This window comes from Aythya fuligula, chromosome 3 (genome assembly GCF_009819795.1).
Source record: "Aythya fuligula isolate bAytFul2 chromosome 3, bAytFul2.pri, whole genome shotgun sequence".
NCBI classification, from domain to species: Eukaryota; Metazoa; Chordata; class Aves; order Anseriformes; family Anatidae; genus Aythya; species Aythya fuligula.
Window position 1 is genome coordinate 33,615,283 of NC_045561.1, and position 21,828 is coordinate 33,637,110.

General features: G+C 38.2%; 1 protein-coding gene across 1 annotated transcript in view; it reads left to right on the top strand.

The window, feature by feature from the left end:
* The window catches only part of ZFAND3 (zinc finger AN1-type containing 3), a 134,266-nt gene that overhangs the window by 69,684 nt on the left and 42,754 nt on the right, over positions 1 to 21,828 (top strand). Inside the window, exon 4 of the mRNA XM_032185198.1 lies at positions 19,924 to 20,103. Coding sequence (XP_032041089.1) covers positions 19,924 to 20,103 — 180 coding nt within the window. The remainder of the gene's footprint in view (positions 1 to 19,923; positions 20,104 to 21,828) is intronic.

Sequence of the window (21,828 nt, forward strand, 5' to 3'; positions counted from 1 at the left end):
GAATTGTTTTTTCTTCTCTTTTTCTCCTTCAGCAGATCTTAACTCACTTAGTGCTATGCACGTGTAGTGGCTGTGCTGAATGTAAATGTCAGAAGATGTTCTGAATAGTTAAGTTATTCCCAAATTTCAAAAATCTGCAAGTGAATGGTGTAAGTCAGAAAACAGTGAGTGACAATCAAGAGGTTACTTTGCTCTTTTGAGAGTCTGGTGAAATGAGGACTGAAGAAAACTAACTTGAAGGCATGTTTCTCCTCAGTGTCTGGAAGTGTCATTGCAGAGCTCTTTGCCAAACAGTATCTCCTAAAGCATATTTAATACACAAACACTTAAAGTGCATACAGCCTTTTATCCTCAGTATTAAGTATTTAAAATATAAATGAACATAAAGATGAAAACCCTACTGGAATCTTGAGGCTAACCCAATTTATGCGAGATTGGGTGGAGCCACAGAAAATCAAAACAAAGATTTTTGAAGAAAAACCGTTCTTCACGGCTGGCTGCCTTTGTCGATATAAAACATTAATATTTATACAAATGACTGCTGTTTTCAGTGGAGACTATACAACTGTGTGGATATCTGAGGGAGAAGGTTCTTAATCAGTAAAAGTAAGATTTCATGAAGTCAGCAAAACCAGCGCAAGTAGTGGAGCTTTTTGAAGCCAGTAAATTGCTGCTCTTCTGTGCATTTTGTTGGTGTTGCTCTGGCTTCTTACCACTTCAGTGGAAAAGTTTAAGATTTGCGTTTGAGTATGGTTGTGGATCTTAAAAAGGGCAGAATAGCATCTCTTGCATTGTACTTCATGTCGTTACTGAGAGCAAGGCCTGACAGCATGCTGTGTGTCCCAGTCTGACAGTAACTGCCTGTCATGGTACTGGATTAAAATAACTCAGTGGTGGTTTTGGTTTGTTTTCTGTCTTTTGCCAACACGTTGATTAGAAGAAGCAATGTTACACTGGCTGGAGAACCCAGGAATTGTTGCCTTCTTACTCAGTAAGGCCCTAATTAGGGTGAACGATCTTGGAAAACAGATAATGAAATAGAGGATTTAAAGGTAATACTGTGCCACAAGAGTAAAGCTTTCATCATTGTGACTAAATTCTGGCACATGAAAAAATACTGAGAGGATTAAATGGGAGAATGGCATGGTCAAGTGATAGTTCTGTTCTCAAGGCACCATTTCCATTTGAAAAGAAGAGCTACGGGTAGGGTGTAGATGAGGAGGGATGTGTCAGCCTGCTCAAAACCTCTACAGGGAAAGCAGAGGAGAGAAAGGACCCAGTGGATGTCCTCACAAAAATTTTGCTTGCCAAATCATTCTTAGGAGAGCAGCAGCTATTCATAAAGTTAATGAAGTTTAAGGTGTATTTATCAGTGTATTTTGCTATAAATTGAACTAACCAAACCAAATGACTTGTTGAGTTAGTTCAGTGGGAACCTGGCATGTATACTACTCTCATAATTTTGAATCATAATTGATCTAAGTTTATATAATGCATTATTAAAAATGAATATTTTTAAAATAAAAGCAGTATGTAAATTGCATGCTGTTATTACATCTCATTTTGAGGCCCATTCTGATTTTTATTTTCTGATAAAAATTACTTTCACGTGCATGTTATCTTGGGAGCATCCTTTCTCTCCCTGTGTAGCGATTTATTTTCTATTCACTCTACTCTCGTTATATTTACTTGCTGAACAGAATTTTAAATAAATATCATTTTTAGTCTGCAATTGCAGGTTTAGCTGGAAAAAGCACTTGAAGTTGCTATCATACGCTTGCTTTTCCGTTTGCATCCACAGATCTGTTCTAGATGAATAATTGAATTACGGAGCAATCTGAGTGGTGGTTTTTAAAGAAATTGCATAAGGTATTGTTACCTCTACTGGACACTTTCAAGAAATAGTAACTGTTCTTAAGTAGATAAATATATATTCTAGTGTTCTGTATTTTTCTGACGTGATTTCTAGTGCTGTATTTGAAACAGGATTTACAAAAATCTCTTGTGCAGATGGTTTTGTTTGCATCTGTTTTTTGCAGTTGCGTACAGAACAGATGTTATCTTTTGCCTAATCAAGGCATGTAACCTCGGTTTAAAAATTTCAGAAATTCCCAGCTGTGGATTTCCTCCTTCCTGTTCATTGTTCCCACTCATTCGGGAAAACTGAGCAAGTGCAGCCACCGAGCACAGGAGTGTGGAGAAACTCCTGGCACTAGTGATAGGTCTGTGGCATAACCTGCTGTAGATGGTTCTTCTCCTCTTGTGAAAAATTGCAATGTAAAAATAACTTGTAGCTTGTCAGTAAGACAGAAATCTACACAGTAGTTTTAGCTTGGCAGTTTTGGATCAGTTTCATTTGAACTTCAGTTAGGCAGGCATTTTGTGTTAGAGAGCTACGCTTCCAACAATTTTTCCAAGCAATTTTTAACAGCTGATGCTTTTGCAGATATTTTAGTACTAATCAGGCATCCAGGTGGAAAGCTGAAGCCTTCTGTTCTTCACCACATGAGATATGATGAAAGCCTTTCAGTCAGCTGTCATTGAACAGGTAATGAAGATAATAGAAACTCCGCTTTCTCAGCATCAGAAGAGCAGGCTGTGATTTGTTTCCGTGTTTTGTTTTGAAAGAAACTATGAAGATGTATTCAGAACTGCAGAGGGATAGCTCTGTACCTTACTGAACTTCCAGATCTTCCTAAACATGTTACTGTCAGCGTTCTCTGCTTTTGACAGGATTCAGGTGCATTGGGACGGCTTTCCATTTACTCAGCACTAGCATCTTTAGCTAATGCAACGTATTAAGGATAAAGTTACTCTTACTTGCTTTTAGCTATGTGGTTTCTTTTTTTTTTTTGTCCTCGTTGGCAGAAGAGAATGACTAAAGGAAATGAAAGAAGAATGATGTTTAGGTGAGAAGACAGTACAAATATAGCTAGCAATAGTATACCTTGCAGAGTACTAAAAGAAGAGGTCTGGCACGTAGGTAATGCAGAAAATCATAAACACAAGTGCAGCCTGGAAGTTGGTGACACATCATTCATGGCATGTACAACTGCTGCTCCCCACTGACCTGTGTCTGCCTCAGTCTGTAGCATGAATTAGGCAATGAATCGCAATGAATCTGACAGACGAGACTGTTCCTAGCAGTCTTTGTGACTATAGTGCATTTTTAAAATGATTACTTTTCTGCTACGTAATTTTGATGTAAAAACAGTCTGAAAATCTTTCAGAGTAGTGTCATGCCTTCGACATGAAGGACTGCTGCTGACTTCGGACTAACACAGTTATTCTCGTGGCATTGCAGATCAATATTTTGCAGTGTTCTTGCAAAGCAGATTTGATGAGAAATATATACTGTGGATTAAACCATCTTTAAATTGACCTAAGAACACAAGTTTCATGTTTCTAAAACAGCTTTTTTTGAGAGAGTATAGAGAAAGGAAGAGACTTCAGATTTGATAAGCAGGGATAAGAGGAAGAAGCTCTAGAACCAGAAAGTGGTAACTTTACACGTCTCGTGATGTGCTACATCAGGGTCTTCTGGAAAAGGAGAGCAAAAGTCAAGGGCTGAAAAGCTCCTGATGTCAGTCGTGGCATTATTTTGCTTGAACTTAAACTAGCCACATCTGCACAATAGCAGGCTATGTAAATATTCTGTAAGTGCAGTTTCTTTTCAGCAGGATTGGATGAGCTCTTTTTCAGAGATGGTCATAAAAAAAAAACAGGTTTTCCTCGTCTAGGAGGGTCAGTGTGATTAAGCAAGATATAAATGTCAAACTTTACAATCTGTGAGCAAAATGACCAGTATTTGGAATATTGATTTTTAATTGATTTGTGGTGTTAGAACATTCCTTTACATAGAATAGTCCAAACTATTTTCTTTACATAAAATATTCCTAACTATATTCTTTCTTTGCTGATTTTTTTTCCTCTGCTTTCTTCAGTTCCATTCTCTGTACAGTGTTGCTGTTCTTGCTATCTTCAAGCTGTTTCCTGTGCTCAAGTGAATAATTCCTAAGTGCTTCGTGGACCTGGGTAAAAGAATGTCTGTGCAGAGCCAGCCAAAGCTCTGGCTAGGCAGCACCCCGTCACCAATAATGGCCAAGAGTGCAAGACTAAGAAAACAGGGCAAACTGTTCTCACAGCTTCTAAAAATACTCGTGGAGAGAAAAAAAAAAAAAAAAAAAAAAAACCTTCCCAAATTTGATATGAATGTAGGCTTCCTGACTTTGTCATGCATCTCTCCAGCATGAAATTGAAGAAGTGGCTTAATTTTCTTGATGCACAGCTTTTCCCTATCTGTAAAGGCAGTTGGATACCTTTACAAAATGGCTACAGAAATGTAACTAACAGCATTCAAAGTCCATTTGCAAATACCAAAAGGATGATTCAACTGTAAGCACAAACTTTACCTTCAGGCATATTACATGGGACATTTCTCACTCTAAATGGTGTATATTTCAGTATAAAGCAGACTGAAATATTCCAGTTGAACATACTATAGAAGCTTGGATATCATCTGTCACCTCTGCAACTGTGGTCTCTTTGGGTCACTGATTTGTCTTTGTTTTTCAGAACTTCTTGTAAATGTGTAAATTGAAATCTCTTGAGCAGCAGTACTAGGTTTGGTGGTGATTTAATAATGCAGAATTTGACTCAAGACAGACCAGGCAGAATAGAATTACGACAGCTGTTAGTGTAAATGTCTGCAAAATAGAAAAAGGAGTGCTCTTCATAATATTAAATATGAAATAGTACAATCTTGTAATTGAAAGTTGAGCTTCTGTAGCCATATTGTTTATCCCAGATGCAGCTGACAAGTTTCAATATAGCCTGGGGAACTTGGAAATGAAGGAATAAGCAGGAAGTCAGGCCAGAGTTGCAGTCCAGATTGAATTATGTTCTGAGCTGGGAACTAGAGGAGACTGCAGATAGACGTCCCACTGTGTGTTGCAGAGGTCACAAATTAATTAGCAAGGGAGTATGTTGATGGAATTGAATGCATGGGTTTGATATCAGCGTCTTTGTAGAGCTAATGTGTTCTTAGTCTTTGCTGAATTTGGCAGGAAGGAGATAGGATGTAACTAGGGACACTCTTGGGTCTTTGTGAAATTGGGTGTAGGAGACTTGCCTTTATGAAACAAGATTTAAGATTCAAATGTATTTAACTAGATATGAGATCCTGTGGAATATCAGTGCAGTTAGCATGGAAGTCCGTGAATTAATTTCTTAGTTAAAATCTTGGAGAAAACATGTATCAGCTTGGAATCTATTTCTAGGGGGAGAAACAAACAAACAAAAAAGCAATAGGTTATGGATAGATGTAATAACCTGAAATACCCTTATTTTACTTCTCTTTTCAGTTGAGCTGCTACTATTATATGCTGAGAATCTTAATATATTAATGTTTACTTAAACATTAGGCAAATAAGAGAAACGTTTCTTAAAACAGACTTTAAATTAGTGCTGCACGTTTTTTATTTAAATAAAAACTTTTTGTTTGTGCAAGTAGTGGGTCTAGAGATAATCCAAGCCATGGTATGAATAAAACTTATGATTCTGGTGTTCCTTTCTCATGAGGAAAAAAAAAAAGCCTTTTTCTTCCATTTTGACCTGTGCTAAATATATGTATTTTCATGAAGGTAATTTCATATACGGGCATAAAAAATGTAGTACATATAGCATTATAGCCACCACTACGGTTCTGATGATTATGAGAATAAAATCCATCCTTCAGAAGGAGAACTTCTGAAATTGTTTATCGCAAAATTATTTTAATATAAAGACAATTAGGCAGCATTAAAATGTTGCCTTACAGCAGTTTAGGTGAGAAAGAACGGTGGAAAGGCAGCCACAGAACATTACCTGTTAGATTTCCTGTTGCTGTTTCCAAGCAAAATCCATTTAATAGGGAAAACTTTGCTCTTTATTCCTAGATACATTTTTGTTTTTCCAGCAAGATTTAACACTGGAGTGTCTCCTGATAAAATACACCACCTGAAGTTCTGATGTTGAAGAACTTAGACTTTACTTTAGGTAGAAATAGCCAATGCAGTGGATAGCACAGATTTGTTGGTTGGTTTGTCTCCTGAAGGCAGGAATCAGTGTACCCTGTATTTGAAATGATACACACCAAAAACCCTAATGCTCTCTTTTTCATAAAGATTTTTATTTTTTTGTTGTTTAGTCTTGCAGATAGTAGCTGTTCAGCTCTTCAGTGTAGGAAGCCTACAGCTCTCTTCTGGAACACAAGGGGCTTGCTTTTATTCCTTACTTCTGCAGAATAAGTGAAACAGTTGTAAAGAGAGATGGCTGGTTTGTGGGATATTTTTTCCCTATGCATAACTGAGTTGCCAAGTGTAGTCAGCAGAGACAAGTAGGTATTTCAAGAGAGTGAGTTAGACACTTAATATTGCAGTAGTTTTTCTCTTAATGTTGATATTCTGAATCTTTTTCCAGAGGTGTCTGCCCACTCAGTCATGCACAAATTAAATGCCTGCAGTTAGGCTTTGTCAGCACCACTCCTTTGTCTTTCAGGAAACCGTAATATTGGTTATTCCCACAAATTTTTGCAGCAGAATTTACAAAGATGAAACAACATTGGTCTTGCTACTGTAAATCTCCCTCTCCCCTTTTTAATTTGTGTGTCTTTCAAGCTTGATGGCTTGCTGAAGTGACTCAGCCAACAGAGCAAGGTGATGCCACTTCATTTTTCTCTCCCCACTGAAGAAAGATGAAATAGTTTCTGGTTTGTAAAAAATCTCAAATTCTTCCTGGTCAGATGGAAGATGAGAATTTCTATTGTTATCACATTATGGGTCAGAAAGAGAGGATAAAGGGCAGGGTTTTCTGCTGACAGTTTGAGTTGGAAATGTTGGATTAGTTACTGAGTTGCTTCTGTTAAGTAGAAAATCAAATTTACCAGAGCAGTAATTAGTCTAAAGTGGATGTGCATAACAAGAGACTCTTCAAAGTGCCTTTAAAGAAGTAAGGAAGCTTGTTCCCCACTGGTGATGATTAAATAACGTTGAAATCAATGTGCAGGGAAGGAAGTCTTTGGAAAATGCAATCTAATAGAACACCTCCCTCTGCTGGTAGACATCACATAGTTTAATGTGCCGCATCACGCACTCAACTAGAAATTTCCTGGTGGGGGCATGCCTCTTAGCTCCTGAAGGCTAAGAAGAACTTTTCAAAAGAAAATTGGGTTGCACAGGGAGGTTCCTGCCATTCTTATTCTTTGTGAACGATGGCGGAGAGGTTGGGCTGCTTGTCCCAAGTTTGCTCTGAGTTTCTCAGCTAATGCGACTTTTCGGCTACCTGCCCTCTTGCTGTTGGAGTTGGTTGTGTTCTGCTGTCCTACTAAGGATAGGCTCTGGATGCTCATGCTTTAATCAGGTAATCAGAACAGAGTGCACGAAACAGCTATTAGCTTCTAGTAATCATTCAGCTCTTCCTGAAAAATTATGTATCCTTTAGTTTATTCATATTTTGTTATTTGATCTGAGGTTTACGTGCCAATCCTCACTTAGTTTCCAAAGGAATGTCTGGAGTTACTTGCTTTTGAAACAGAATTAGCCACCATAACTTGAGGATAAAGCTTATCTGTTAACTGTTTATCTTCTAGCTTACTAACACCAAAAAGCAGATAATTTCTAATATTTTCCCTACAAACTTTTCAGGGGTGGGTTCAATGATATGCACTGTTTCTATACAGTGCAAGCTCTTGAAGAAGCGATACTGTGTTATTTCCAGCTCTATTTAAGCATAACAAAAACACTTGAAAGAATGCTTTCAAACACTTCTGGAAAGTACATTTTTGTTCCTTGCATTTCCTGGGTATTGCACTTCAGATGCGAGCAAACTAGCTGAATGCATGAGAATAGCGTTTTTCATCCTCGCTTTCCTTTTTGTTGGTAAGCATTTGGGGATGATTTGTCCTGTTCTTTCTGGTAAATACATTGAAAATTGCGCTTTCTGCACCCCTACCCCTACTTGAACACTCAAAATAGTTTTTCCCTGTTTTGTGTTGTTAATAGAAGAACTTGTGTAATCCTGTAAATTTTCTCTGAGCCTCTAGACGGAAAGCAAAACTGGAGCCTTTAGGTGAGGAGGAGTCCCAGTCATGTGGCCATGAAGCTGTTGATCTCCTTGGAACAAAGCTTGGAACATGGAGAACTGGTCACAGAATCTGTTTTCACATGCAGGATCCCACCTTACCAGCATTTAATTAATATATTGTTATAGGTCTACATATCACTGCTGTGATATAGAGATTTTGTTATTATTATTTACTCATGAAGACTCCTGTCTAAGTGATTGTAAATCTCCCATGCCTAATAACCTTATGCAACCCAGAGCTCTGGAAACAGCACTGGCAAAAGACTACCTTTCTTATCTCCAGTAATTTGCAAGTGGTGGCACAAGAAGTCAGAAGTCAAAAATCATGGATTTATGAAGCAAAAGGGTTATTTTCATTTTTTGTTTGTTTATTGCACTTTTTTTTTCAATTAGGACATAGACAAGATTGTTTTATCAGGTTTCAGCAGTGATCCTCCAGCAATGAGATGCAGAAGGATCACTTCATTGTGGCAGGAGATGCTTTAAGTTCACATGTATTTGCTGTATAAAAATAAGTGGAGTCTATTTATCCATTGATCCCACTGGAGGGACAGAAACGTATCATTCTGAAGACAGTAGTTTTTCCATTCCTCTCAGTTTCTGCACTTCTTTGAATGCAAAGAAAGCAGAGAAGTGTGGAAATTTTGAAATAGTCAGCATTTGTAAGTGAAAAAAAAAATCCCTAAGGTTTAGAAATGAGCATAACTAGATGACTTAACTTTGCGGCCATTTCACAATAATTCCATATTTTAGGTTGGGTTCCAGCTATGTTGTTTGGGATTAACTGGCTACTAATGCAAATGCCTGTTGTCATTGACTTGAATTCAACATTCCTGCTATCTGCAAGAAGACAATTTGAATAAGTAGAAATAAAATATTTGTTTTCATTAACTCAAAATTTTGTTGTTTTGTTGCTCACCAAAGTGTAAGCAATGTTTATTTTATGTAAGCAGTTCTCTGATATCTGCATATTCATGTATTTTTCCCTAAAAGACTGCACAGGGAAATACATATATACCTCAAGTATGTTGAAAGTCAGCAAAGAGGGCTGAAATTGGTTTTGTGTCTGTGAGCCATGCTGTTCCATGCTCAGAGTTCAATGATCATGCAGCAGCTTGTGGCAACTGCATCCAGTGACAGTTTGCTGTGTTTGACCTTTTGGATTCATAAATCTAGATCATCTTTCCTTTCCTTGCGCCTTGAATAGTCTCACTTTGGCACTTTCTTCCTTGGCAGATTGACCACTGTGCTCTTGTGCATTTCTGTATGATTGCAGAGTGAGGAGGAGGGGGATGATAAGTGGGGAGACTGCAGCTACTCCTTCAAGTTCCCGGACTCCTTTAGGAAGTTACTAAACTGCAGAGCTTGAAGCTAAGGCACAACTGTGTGAGTTGAGTTTCCTGTGAGCTTTCTCATTCGTGTGATTAAAACATGACCTGCTGTTGGTTATTATTGTAGACTATCACAGCCACGAGTTTCTCACGTGGGCTCCAACCATAGCGAAGTTTAGTCTGCACACCTGAGGCCTGTTGCACTTGGTGTTCCCTCTCTCCACACTTCTCTTCAGGTGCTGTATATGAAAGGCAGGTATTTATTGCAACAATAAGCATCAGATTCCAGTGACATTTTGAAGAGCAGAAAGAAACTCCTAACATTTCATCTTGCAATTCATTGATTTGGTGGTTAAACCTAAGTAGCGATAAAATATGAAATCTTCTCCTCAGACAGGTATTTCCTCCCCCTCCTTTCCTTTAGAAAGGAAAATGAGATCTGCCTGCTTTTCCATCGTGTGGTGACTGTGTGGAGGCTTTTGAAGCTGGATGGTTCTGCTGTGCTCTCAGCAGATGGGTTAGTAGCATGGAAATGAAACGGGACTAAGAGGCCCTGCTCCCCTTCCTCTTCTAGAAAGAGCCTTAGATCTGCCTCGTGGTTGTACTATGAGTACTGGGGAAAATTGGCCAAGAAATAAGTAACTCTTAAGGGATGTTTTCAGAGCTTGGACAAAGGTAGTTTTTAAGGTGCCTGAACTTGGCGATGAGGGAGACGGAAACGATGAGGAGTTCGTGGGTTAGTGCTAGAAAGATTTAATTTGCTGCAGGGGCCTTTTATCCCACGTGAAAATCCTGGCAGTTTATAGAATAGACAACTTTATGAGAACGCTTCAACATGTGACTATTATTGACAGCAAATGAGCCGTGTGTTCAGTTTAATTGCAACCACATAATTTGGACTGGAGGAATTAATTAAAAAAAAATAGACATATGTTTTGAAATTGGAAGGTTCTCTCTAGGTATTGGAAAGGGCATGATAAGGTGAGTGGCAAAGATAGCTCCAGTACAAGAGAACCTAATTGAAGCATTTCCTTTATTAAAACAATATTAGTTCCTACGTGTCTTGTGAATGAAGTGTCCAAAATAAATATGAATGGTAATTAAAATCTATTTCTATCAGTTAACAGTCATGTTTTCAAGATCTCTCATTTATTATAAAAGTGCCTCTAGAAGTTCACTTCATTAGTTTACTTCATATAACTCGCTGCTGTTGCAAAGTGCTTGTTTTATGGGTTTACTTATGAGATTCTAATCAAAATGAACATTTCTTCCCCTTGGTGAGCATAGATTTTGATGTATCATCAATCTGAATTTAATTTGAAATGGGACTTTTCTTAATAATTTATTCAATTTCATAAAGTACTACTAGTTCTAAGTATTCAAGTGATGAAGATACAGAAGTTTAGGGGAATGGCAGAGCTGCAAGAGCTGCAGCTTTTTGTCAGTTTTCTTCTTTTCTTAGTCACTACAAAACTTTTGTGTATTTTTTAGAATTTATCTTGCCTATTTTTAAATGTTCATGTTACAGATTTTCTAATTGTGCTTTGAGAATAAGTTCTGTAGATCACAGCTGCTTAGATGTTTTCCCCAGGTACTTTTTTTTTTTTTTTTTCCAGACTCTCCTGTATTTAGTTCTGTTATATCCCCAGTGTTGTACTGCACTCGGATCACGTTAAATGATTATTTCTTCTAAGTGGTATGTGGATCTTTAAAGAAGTGCAGTCGCTTAGTTTTACAGACTAATTTCTTAACCTTTTATCAGTTTATTTTTCCTGTTGGGTACCAGGATTTGCTCTTGATGTTCCTCTCTAGAATTGGTCAAACCATCATTACCATCAATTTTTGTAGTGGCAGCACTTAAAGACTCCACGGCAAACTGCCTGATGGACTGGGTGTTTTCTTAGCAGTCGATTTCGGTAGGTGTTCTTCCTGATAAATTCACTCTCTCTACCTATCAGTGAAAAATAAGACATTTCTCACAGTCATGATCAAGAAGTGGTTGCTTTATGTTTTCCAGAGTTTCTTTAAAGTTCATGGTTTTTCTGTGGGTTGGGTTATTACAGATATTCTCTGACAGACACTGAAGAACCTATACAGTCCCAAGTAGTTCAGTGATAAATTGTTTTAATTTCCTAGCTCTGCTGTCAGGTGCAAGTGCTATAGAGCTAGACCTTCACTGGGTGGGGTTTTCGTGATGCGATGATACCTTTATATAGTAGCTCCTTGCTGTCTGTTCTCAGTACAGGATTAAAGCTCAGATGCTAACCATGGACGTGAGGGATTCTGTACCAGGAAAGGTAGAGTGGCTGTTCAAATAGTAGGTTACATCGTAGCTTCAGTACTTTGGATGTCGTGGTGATGGGCAGTAATATACTTCTGTGTTGGTGAGTTTTACGGAATAATAATGAAATTTTATATGAGATAAGCATGCTACTGAAAGTAACAACAGGAAATGTGATGGAAGGGTTTTTAAAATGCTTCCTCCAAGGCTTTCGGTGACCTTGTTGCTGGTCAGCACTGAAGCATCTCCAGTAAGCAAATTGCTGTGGTCAGACAGAGCAAGGAGTGTGTTCGGTGGGGAAGCTTCTCTCAGAGGCTGCTTCTCTAGGTGATAATGAAATTCCTCTTTCATCATTTCAGTATTTCACAGCTACTTTGGGGATGGTGGGATCATGTGCTGTGGAAATGGCATGTTTTTTCATGGCAGAATTGGGAGATGTTACAAGCCTGCTTAATAGAGTTGCTGCAGATTCTTCTGCTTGCTCCCATACAAAGTTGCATTTCTCTTCCTTAACCATGCAATATGCATATGTGTTTGTTAACAACTTGGATCTTAAAATGAAGGTTATTTGTAATAATGCTATGCTTGTTGGCTTGCTAGTCTGTTTAGTCGTCATTTTTGAATTTTCCTGATAAACAGTAAGCAAAATGGTAGTCATATCTGAAACTTCCCACATAAGCATGGGGGAGAGTCATTGCATGCAGCCAGGGCCTGTTTGGGGATGTTACCCTTAAGCAAGGGTGTCACTTTTAGGAGCTATGGTAGGACTTTACTTAACAAATGATGTCACCAGATTTAATGAACTTAAAGAAAATATTCATGTTAAATGTCCCTGTAGCTTTACAAATATGGGGGTCATATATAACTTGATCCTGGTTCTTGAATGACAAATACGTGTAACTGCAGCAGGGTTTTAACCAATTGCCGCCTTTGCAGACACTTTTTTTTTCATATTTATTTTACCCTTTTTCTAGTGTTTCTGCTTATTGGAAAAGAAAACCAAATCTATATGAAAAGCTTGATGTCTGTAACATCCAAATCACATTATCTGAAACTCCTATTAATGTGTTGATGTTTTTAAAACATGCTCACAATTCTAAAGTTCAGTTGTACAGAAAATCATTTTTCTAATATTTTTCATGGTGTTAGTTCTCCCTGTACTTTGTGCTCAGCTGTGAAAGTGATGAGCTGAGCTGACAGTTCGTGTAAAAATGTTCCTACTCCCCAGTCTATTATTCAATTCCTCCACGTATTTTTGCTATTACTATAACTGTGTACTTATTAGGAAACACCTTTCTAAAATGTGTGTACATGTTGTATTTATAAATGTAATTTTTTACAGTACTTACCTTTGATGCCATTTTATGACTTTGGCTGTCTTCTTCAATACTTGTTCCGTAGTGCATTCCCCTTACTAATTACTTTCACATTAATTTATTATGCAAAATATAGGTATAAATGAATGCCACTTCAAATGCCTTCAGTAGGCTATGAACCAGAAAAACGCAGTGAAGAGTTCCCAATAAAAAAGTAAATAAAATCTTTAGGTCTTGTAGTGAATATATCATGGTCATCATATATGACCAGGCATATGAAGAAGAAAAAATGAAATGATAGGGAAACATTTGTTTTAAGTTATTCCACAGCAGTTTCAGTGTCATAATATTTGTGTTACTTCCCAAAGTACTTTTAAAATGCACTTTCTTTGAAGTGTGAAACTGTTCTCTGATTAGAGGAAGGTAAAAGTCTTTTGTGTGCAGTGTTGTGATGCTAATGGACATTTGATGTAACACTAACATGTTAATTTATGCTCTGTAAAAGAACAAGATGCTCTGGTAACAAGCAATATGCAGCCTGCACATTTAATGCAGTGCAAGAAGCAAACACTCTCCAAATAACTTTTTTTTGCTAGTTCACACTGCAAAGTTATGGGAGCTGTAGGACTGGAGAGTAAGGAAGTGGTGTGCTATCGCCTGTCAACTGAAATTATTCTAAAGGCTCTAATTTTCTCATCTTAGCATGCTGTTTACTCTGACACTTCTTGCAACATACATCATTTATTTCAATGAGCCCGTTCTTTATTAATGACAACATCTCTTGTAGACCGGAGAATAGGAGGTGTTGGTAACCTTGATCCTTAAACTAGGCTGAAAGGAGAGTGTATTAAATTTAAGACCATTTGTGAGTGTCATAAATGTGCAAATGAGGGGAAAAATGGCTTAGTGTTAAGTCATTGTACATAATATTGTGACATACATATATTTTTCAGAATTAAATGCTTAATGGTATATTGGTATGGCTCATATTTGACTGTACCTCAAGTTTCCACAGTCTCTAATCACAGAAATTAGCAGAAGTTAAAGGGTTCTTCTTCCCTGTTCAACTACAGACCTCTTACAGTTAAACAAAAGTCTAGGACTCACAATTATCTTATGTGTTTTGTCAGATATTGATGGCTGTAATATCAGAAGCTATAAACGTGCTGGTTTTCATTATCAGTGTTATTTTAGAAATATGAAAGGGCGTAAGATTGTCTTACAAAAGAACTTGTCTTCTGATGTTTGGGAACAAATCTAGCTTCTTGCTTTCATTTGAATCTTATCTATTTGGATTTATTGTATATAGAAATTATGAATTTTTTGTATCATGTCTGTATATGCACAGAGTCCTTGTGTTGTTTACACATAAATCCTAATCAACAAAACAAAATTAACTCTCTTATTATTAACATCAGTGCATCAGAGCCCTGCCTGAGATTTTCTGCTTTCACTCAGCTAGTTGGGATGCGGGGTGCAGCCCTTAGACACAGCACAGCAAAAGGATTTTGGAGCTCAAAAACTGGCAGTGTTGCTGCTTGCTACTAGCAGCTTCTCTACCATACAGCACTTTTTTTTTTTTGATTGATTTTGCACATTTTATTGAGATCTTTTCTCAAGTTGTCTTTTAGTGCTGGCTCCCCCTGATAACAAAAAAATAATCTGAAACCTGAAGGCAATGGAGGAAGGGGGACAGTTGAGCAGGAAAAGAAAACATTCTGTCAAATGGAGAAAGTTTTAACTAAACCTGTGTACCAGTTGAAGGTTCTGTAAAAAGTTATAAAATTGCATTTTATTAACAGAGAAAGGGAAACATTGGGAGATTTGATGGATTTGGGGTCATAACATTGTGCGTTTTGGCACTGCTTTTGCTAGCATAGTGAAAGTCTCAGTAAAAATGGAAGAGACAAGTTAATGAAGGTGTTTTTGCATGCTTCTGTAGTTAAACAGAAACTTCTGGGAATGATAAATTCCTTGCCAGCTCTTGTTCTGGTTTGTTTTTTCCCCCCACATTGAGTCTGTTAGGGAGGTCATTGTTCTGTCAATAGTTATGTTCTGATTTTAATCAGAGTAAAGCCTCCCCTTCAAAACTTGCCAGGATCTTGCCTGGATTGTGCATGTATTTCTGTTTTGTTTTATTTGTTAAGTAGTTAAGGCTTAACTGGATCCATTCAGACACAATTGCTCCGGTAATTGTTGCCAGCTTTTATTGTGTTTGAGGGAGATCAAGGTGGTCTGCAAGTTATTTGTGTTAACAGGTGTCCTGGTTAAAAAAAAAGGCTGAATGGTGTCCACCAAAGCAGAGAAAAAGTATAATACAGCTCATCCAATATATCGTTAGATACATATTTGCAAAAATAAAATATTGGGCCACAAATCAGAAAGCGGTATTTCAGAAATCTGTTGATAATTTAGGTCAAATTTATAATATAGATTATATTACTGAAGGGGTCTTGTATTGCTGTTGATGTTACTGCAAGTTGCCTCAGTAATGCAATTTGAAGTAAGATGGCAATATTTAGTAATAAACCAGTGTGTGTAAGTAATACAGGTTGAGTTACAGTTAGTGTGTCTCAGGGTACACCAGTTTCAGTCTTTTCCTCAAGTACTCTCTTCTGCAATGAAAGAGTAAAAGGATGGACAGGAGATGTTCCCAGGTTCCAGCCAACTGAGCAGGGTAAGACTTTTTTGAAAGGTAATTGATCTGCAGACTGAATAAAAACTTGTTCTGGATACAACATAAAGGCAGAAAGGATGCAGATGCTGTGGTGGATTTTGCTGCTGTGTGGCAACTCAGACAATGTCATTTGGAAGCTTGTTGTGAAACACAAACACTGAGCGAGGATTTTTCACAGCCTTTTGTGCTCTCTTTTAAGTTGGAGAATTTATCAATAGGTTGCAAATATGAATAGTTCTTCAGAAAAAAATCAGCTTGGTTTATGCACATCTTAAATGTACAGCTTTGGGAGGTACTGCATAGCATTAACATCTACCATTCTGTCACTGAGCAACTGTCAGGACTTTTGTTATTTAGACTATTTCCTTAAAAAATGTTTTACATTCATCTGAAAATGCCCTTTGTGGATGACACTGAGCTAGTCCAACCGAAGTATTTGCATGTTATCTAGGGAAAAAAAAAATACAGTGGCTGAGAATTTTTAACTTGCTGAATTTTAATAAACTCCATAGTATCTATTGTTGTTCTGCAACTCTGCACTCGTTTTTTTAATGGATTTTGTAGATAGCTCACAGTGTATAATATTGAGTGGAACCATTTGCTTGTTCAGCTCATTGGAAATGGAAGTGCTCCCATTTCTGATACACGTACATAATACGGCTTCATTTTGTGCCCTGTCTTGGGTGCAGTCTCACATAAAACACTCCCTGTGGCCACCTTTGCAGGCAACGTGCACTTCTCATTTATTTTGTCGACGGGTTATTTGTAGCCCAGTGGTTCCCAGGATGTCTCCGGCTGTGAGCTCCCCCTTGCCCACACTGTGGCCTCAGTATAGGTGTGAAAAGTTGGGGATCTCCTAAACTCTTAGGTCCAGGTCTCATTGCTGTAGCTGTCAGCTCGTGTCTGGTGCAGAATCCCACGTGCTTGAATCTTTCTTGATTGCAAGAACACTACTGATATTCAGGAGCCTGGCTTGCATGAAACTGTGGTAATAAGTGAGGCCCGAGTAGGGCATATTCCCAGCTCTGTTATGACCCCGACAAACTGCATCCCACCAGTTGTTGAGATTTTGTTGTTGAGGCAGATGAATTCCTATCTGCCTCCTCCCCACTCCTCCCTGGCTTTGAGCTCTTTTCCTATCCAAGCTTGGCTTCTGGCTGAGTCTTCCACAGCAGAAGTTACAGCTTCATTTCTCTGGCAAATTACTTTTAAATCCTAAGTCAGCAATTAGGGACTGTTGGACTGCCGTGCTTCCCAGTCCCAGTGAGTCATGTTGGCAACCAGCGTTTCATCATCTGCAAATATTTGTGGACTGCTCCGTTTTTTTTTCTGTCATGACATAACGAGCAACCTTTATTGATGTATGTGTATTTGCATAATAAATAAATTCTGCCTTTTTATTTCTTCTTTAAAAAAAAAAAAGTGTAAGGAATGCCAGGACATGATGCAGTCATCTTCAGCAATCTTTATGAGGAAGAGATGTCTCGTGTTGTGGGAATAACTGGATGTCAAGCACACCAAAATCCGCTTGGCTGGGAGGGGTGTTCTTGGAGGGTGTCCGAGGGCAGAGCTGTGTCAGACTGAAATCAGTGGTGTAGCGGGTAGGAACTGAGACCAACACTATTGCTAATCAAGTATCAGGACTGTGGGTTTTGGAAAGCCCTCGAGAGAAGCTTAGCACTTGGAAAGACTTCACCTCAAACGCTAATCTGGTTTGGAGCCAGGGTAGGCCTGAGGATGGGATCTATCCAACGTGTGGAGGTTGGACTGTGGGGGCAGTTCTGAGACTTGGCATTTGCTGACAAGAAGAGAAGAAAGGGAAAACTTTGAAGCCAAATCAGCTGTATGTAGTTTTAATGTCCTGGAGGGATTTACCTCCCGAACCAAACTCCATGGACATAGGTCAATCTAACGCCAGCATTGGAGTTGGCAGTGGTGTTCAACTGACGGATCCATAGTGCCTTGATGTAGGTGTGTTGGCTGGTTTTTGTTGCTGCTGTCTTCTGAGGTGGTTTTATTTCCTCATCTGGTTCAATGCTGTCCCCTCCACAGCTTGGTTCTCCACTCGGTTGGGCACTGCAGGAGGAGGGAATTGGGAAGGGGAGAGAGGCAGCTGCCTCAGCCAGCTCAAGGTGTACTAACCACTACTGATGGTGGCTTTGTTAATCTTGCCTGTTGGGGTAAAATAAATGTCTTGGCACCCCTGTGACAGGACTCCTTGAAAACCTACCCTCTGATTTGACTAGCAGAGGGAGCTTTATTGTCTGGTGCATTTGAAGTGTGCTTTAAACTATTGAAATTATTGTCAGAAAACTGGTAAAATGTATTAGTTTGCCAATCACGTTTGCAAATAGTTAAGCTCTGCTGCAAAACATGCATTGGCTTAAGTGTTGCAAAATAGTTGTCTTTTTTTTTTTTTTTTCTGTTTTTTTATTTATTATCCCTCTCCCCCCCCAGTCAACTGGGCTATATCTTGGTAGGTACAGAAAGGCAAGAGAGGATCTGCAAGGGGGATGGGATTGCTTAAATATTCCCAGATTCATTTCAGTCAGAGCATGGAAAAAGAACTTAAGACAGTGTAGGCACAAAAGGAAGATACCACAGGCAGACTGAAGCATACAGAGGCAAGACATGGACAAGTCAGGTGAAAATAGAAGTTAATGTGGCCTGAATGAGAACCTGGGAAAGAGTTTTGTCCTCTGGTTGGTATACATATGCTTTTTTTTTTCCTAAACTTGCTGCTACAATAGTTTAAGATTTCATTGTATGCTCATAGGACTCTGTTCTTTTTTCTTTTCATTGTCATAATGTTGTGATAACAGTGTATTTTATTACTTAACTGGAGTGTGAAGCATTATTATTTCATTTTTGGTTCTACTTTGAAGTTAAGTATGTAGGAGAGAATTGCTTTGCATAAATAACTTTGCGTTTAATATTAAAAGCAAATATGACAAAGTGGAAGGTTAAAAATTACAACGTTTCCCACACACTAAGAAATTTTTACTTTTCTGTTGTTTTAATGGAAACTGTAAACATAAAGGATTTTCTCTTTCAGACAGCTTACTGCACAATTTAACAAAAAGCCAACATCACAATGCCTTAACTTCTCAATTTTTTTGTGGACTATGTAGAACAATGTTTTTCTAAGTGTTTTTAAATTATTGAAAGCCACAGTTTGAAAGGAAAAAAAGTAGGTATGCTATTCATTATGATGATGCATGGTCTTTGAGTGAACATCTAAGAGTATGGTTTAGGTGTTTTCAGAAATGTCAAATGGCAGGCTGGTTAAATATTAAAGGGAATATTGTAAAGAGAAACCATTTTCCTTTCAGAGGACTGCCTTCATTGGTACCTAAGCTTCTAAAGCCTCCCTGGGTGGTCACTGCTAGCCCAGGGATGGGCATAATGGGATAGGCACAGTGTAAATACAGCTCTAAGGTGCCCCTTGCAGACTTCATACCTGCCTTCTTAAGCAAGGCTGGAGCATGTGGTGTCTGCAGCCATGCTGTGGTGAGCTGATCCTGGCTGGCAGTGAAGACCCACACAGTCAATTGCTCGCTCCCAGGGGACAGGGCAGAGACAGGAAAAAGCAACAGCAAGGAAACTTGTGGGCCTAGGTAAAGATAGTTTGTTAAGTGAAGAAAAGATTAAGAAAATAACATAACCACTAAACAAGTGATGCAAAACCCAGCTCCCACATGCTAACCTGGAACCACAGTTGTCTACACGAGCTTTTCCAGAGCTGCTACACTGGTAGGGTTTTAGGTAATGGCAGTGAGAAGCATTGTTTTTAGAGAAATCTAACGTTTCTTTGTACTGCATACATTAGTTCTTCCTCAGTCAGATGTTTGCTCCTTTATGCTGTTATAAGTGCTTTGTGCAAGCAGTTATTAAAATGATACCACCGTGTGGTATATTCTGATACACGCAGTATTAAGCATTGGATGCTCTTGAACAGATGTAAAAACAAGAACTTTGTATAGTTCTGAAATTGGTGGTGGTTCTTTAGCATTAAATAAGTCTTAAGATACTTTGAAATAATGAAAAGCTACTCTAACTTTGTGTTATGAGATTTAAAAACTATCAGGATGATGATGCCTCTGACAGTCTTTGGGGGTTGTTTTCGTTATGCTACTTTTTGTACAAAATTGATTAGGTTGAGCAATTGAGATGACGTATGGATCTTGGTTTTGATAGATTTCCAGAAGAAGCAGCCAGATGATGACTCTACTCCCAGCACAAGCAACAGCCAGACAGATTTGTTCTCTGGAGAAACGAACAGTGACAACAGCAATACCTCTCTAACCACGCAGGCCGCTAACTCCAACCAGCAACTTTTGACAGAACTGAATGTAACTTCACCGAGCAAAGAGGAATGTAAGTGCACAAGTCCTCAGTGAGAGCAAGGGAGGCATAAATGTTTTGCTTTGTTCTCCATTTTAGGTTTCACAGACTTCTTTCTGAAAGTAAAGAAGGACCCTTTGAGACCCTTTGCTTCTTTGAGAGCAAAGGGAGAGGTTAGAAGTGATTCACGAAATACAAAGCTGTTGGTTTTAATAGAAGAGCAAATTAAAAGGGGTCACAGGAGTTTCTAACTTCTACAGCTGTCTGAACTGCAACATGCAATTTAATTATGATTTTGAGGTATTCTTATTTTGAGAAATTCTTTCTCACATTGGTAGTAAATTAATATACATGTTCTAGGATAAACAGCAGTATCTTGTGAATTTTGGCTTTAAAACATTTTTAGTGGTTTTTGAGCCTTGCAATTGCAAATAGCACTGACTGTAATGCATGTTTGTCTAGATTCCTGCTAGGTCACTTAGATAACTAAGCTTCATGTGGTAATCTGTCTCTTATTTTATGGTCTTTATTGTGCTGTTTCAGGCTAAATTAGCCTTAAGCTAAGCTAAGATGTTAAAAATTAACCAACACATAGTATGATAAAATCATCCTTATTCTAAACTTATGAGTTCAACCTGTATATAATATATTGAGTTTTAAAATCTGCATTCTAACAACTTAAGCTTAAATGTGTCATTTGTAGTTTAATCTTGCTCAAATTGTAGCTTCATTTTAAAATGATTTTTTATGGAGGGAGGGAATCCTTCTTGAGATGAGTTTGCTTGTACATTGTGGCCAGTAGATAGATGTGTTCATTGCAAGAAAAACATACTCATTTAGTATGCTAGACTAAACTAGAGCTGCTGTTATTTCTCTGCTGGAAATAAGAACGCTGACAAAGCAGAAGAACTGAGAGATCTTTGATATGGCACATTTGCTTTCAGTTGTCTTCACTGTTTGTATAGGATGGTTTGAAGCGAATTCCCCAAATATTTATTCTGTTTACAGGTAGATAGGCTTCACATTTATGTTGTTTTTACTTGTGCAGCATGGCTGTGGACAAAGCAGGAAGTGTCATTTTGGGATTGTAGTTGTCTATTAGACTTAAAATAAAATGTTTAATTTTAAATTATGGTTTTCTACCTGTATATGGGAATATTTTCAGAAATAGAGCCCAAAGTAATAGGCACTTTGTGTTGTTTAAGCTGACCTTTCTGATATAAATTATTTGTAATAAGAGTAATTTGCCATGTAACTCTTGTCTCTCCTTCACATGTACAGTTGCTGCTGACCACCCATCTCTTCCTTCTGTCCAGCGCTTCTTCAGGGGAAACTTGCAGTATGCTGTAAAAACAAAGCCTTATTTTGTCCTTTCAGTAGAATGTTGTGCTTCAGCAACACATTTGAATTTTCACAGGGCAGTGGGGCTCAGCACCTTTGCTGGCTTATGAGCCAAGATCTACTATTTGGCAGCAGAGGTTGCTTCTCCAGTGCTTACTGGGTCAGGTTTTATGAAAATGTGTTCAGTGATGAATTAGATTATGTTCAAGTGTTTTTGTTGTGGCTGAGAAGGACTTGGGGGTAAGTGGGAAGGTGATTACAGGGATGGGAAAGAGGGAGGGAAATAAAATAATGTCCTTCATCCTGGATTGCGCTGTGCTTGTGAACATACACTCAAGGTGATGGATATTAGGCAGCACAGCCTGCAGAGCATTTGAAAATATTACCTATAAAAAAATTCTTTATGACTTCCTGCTG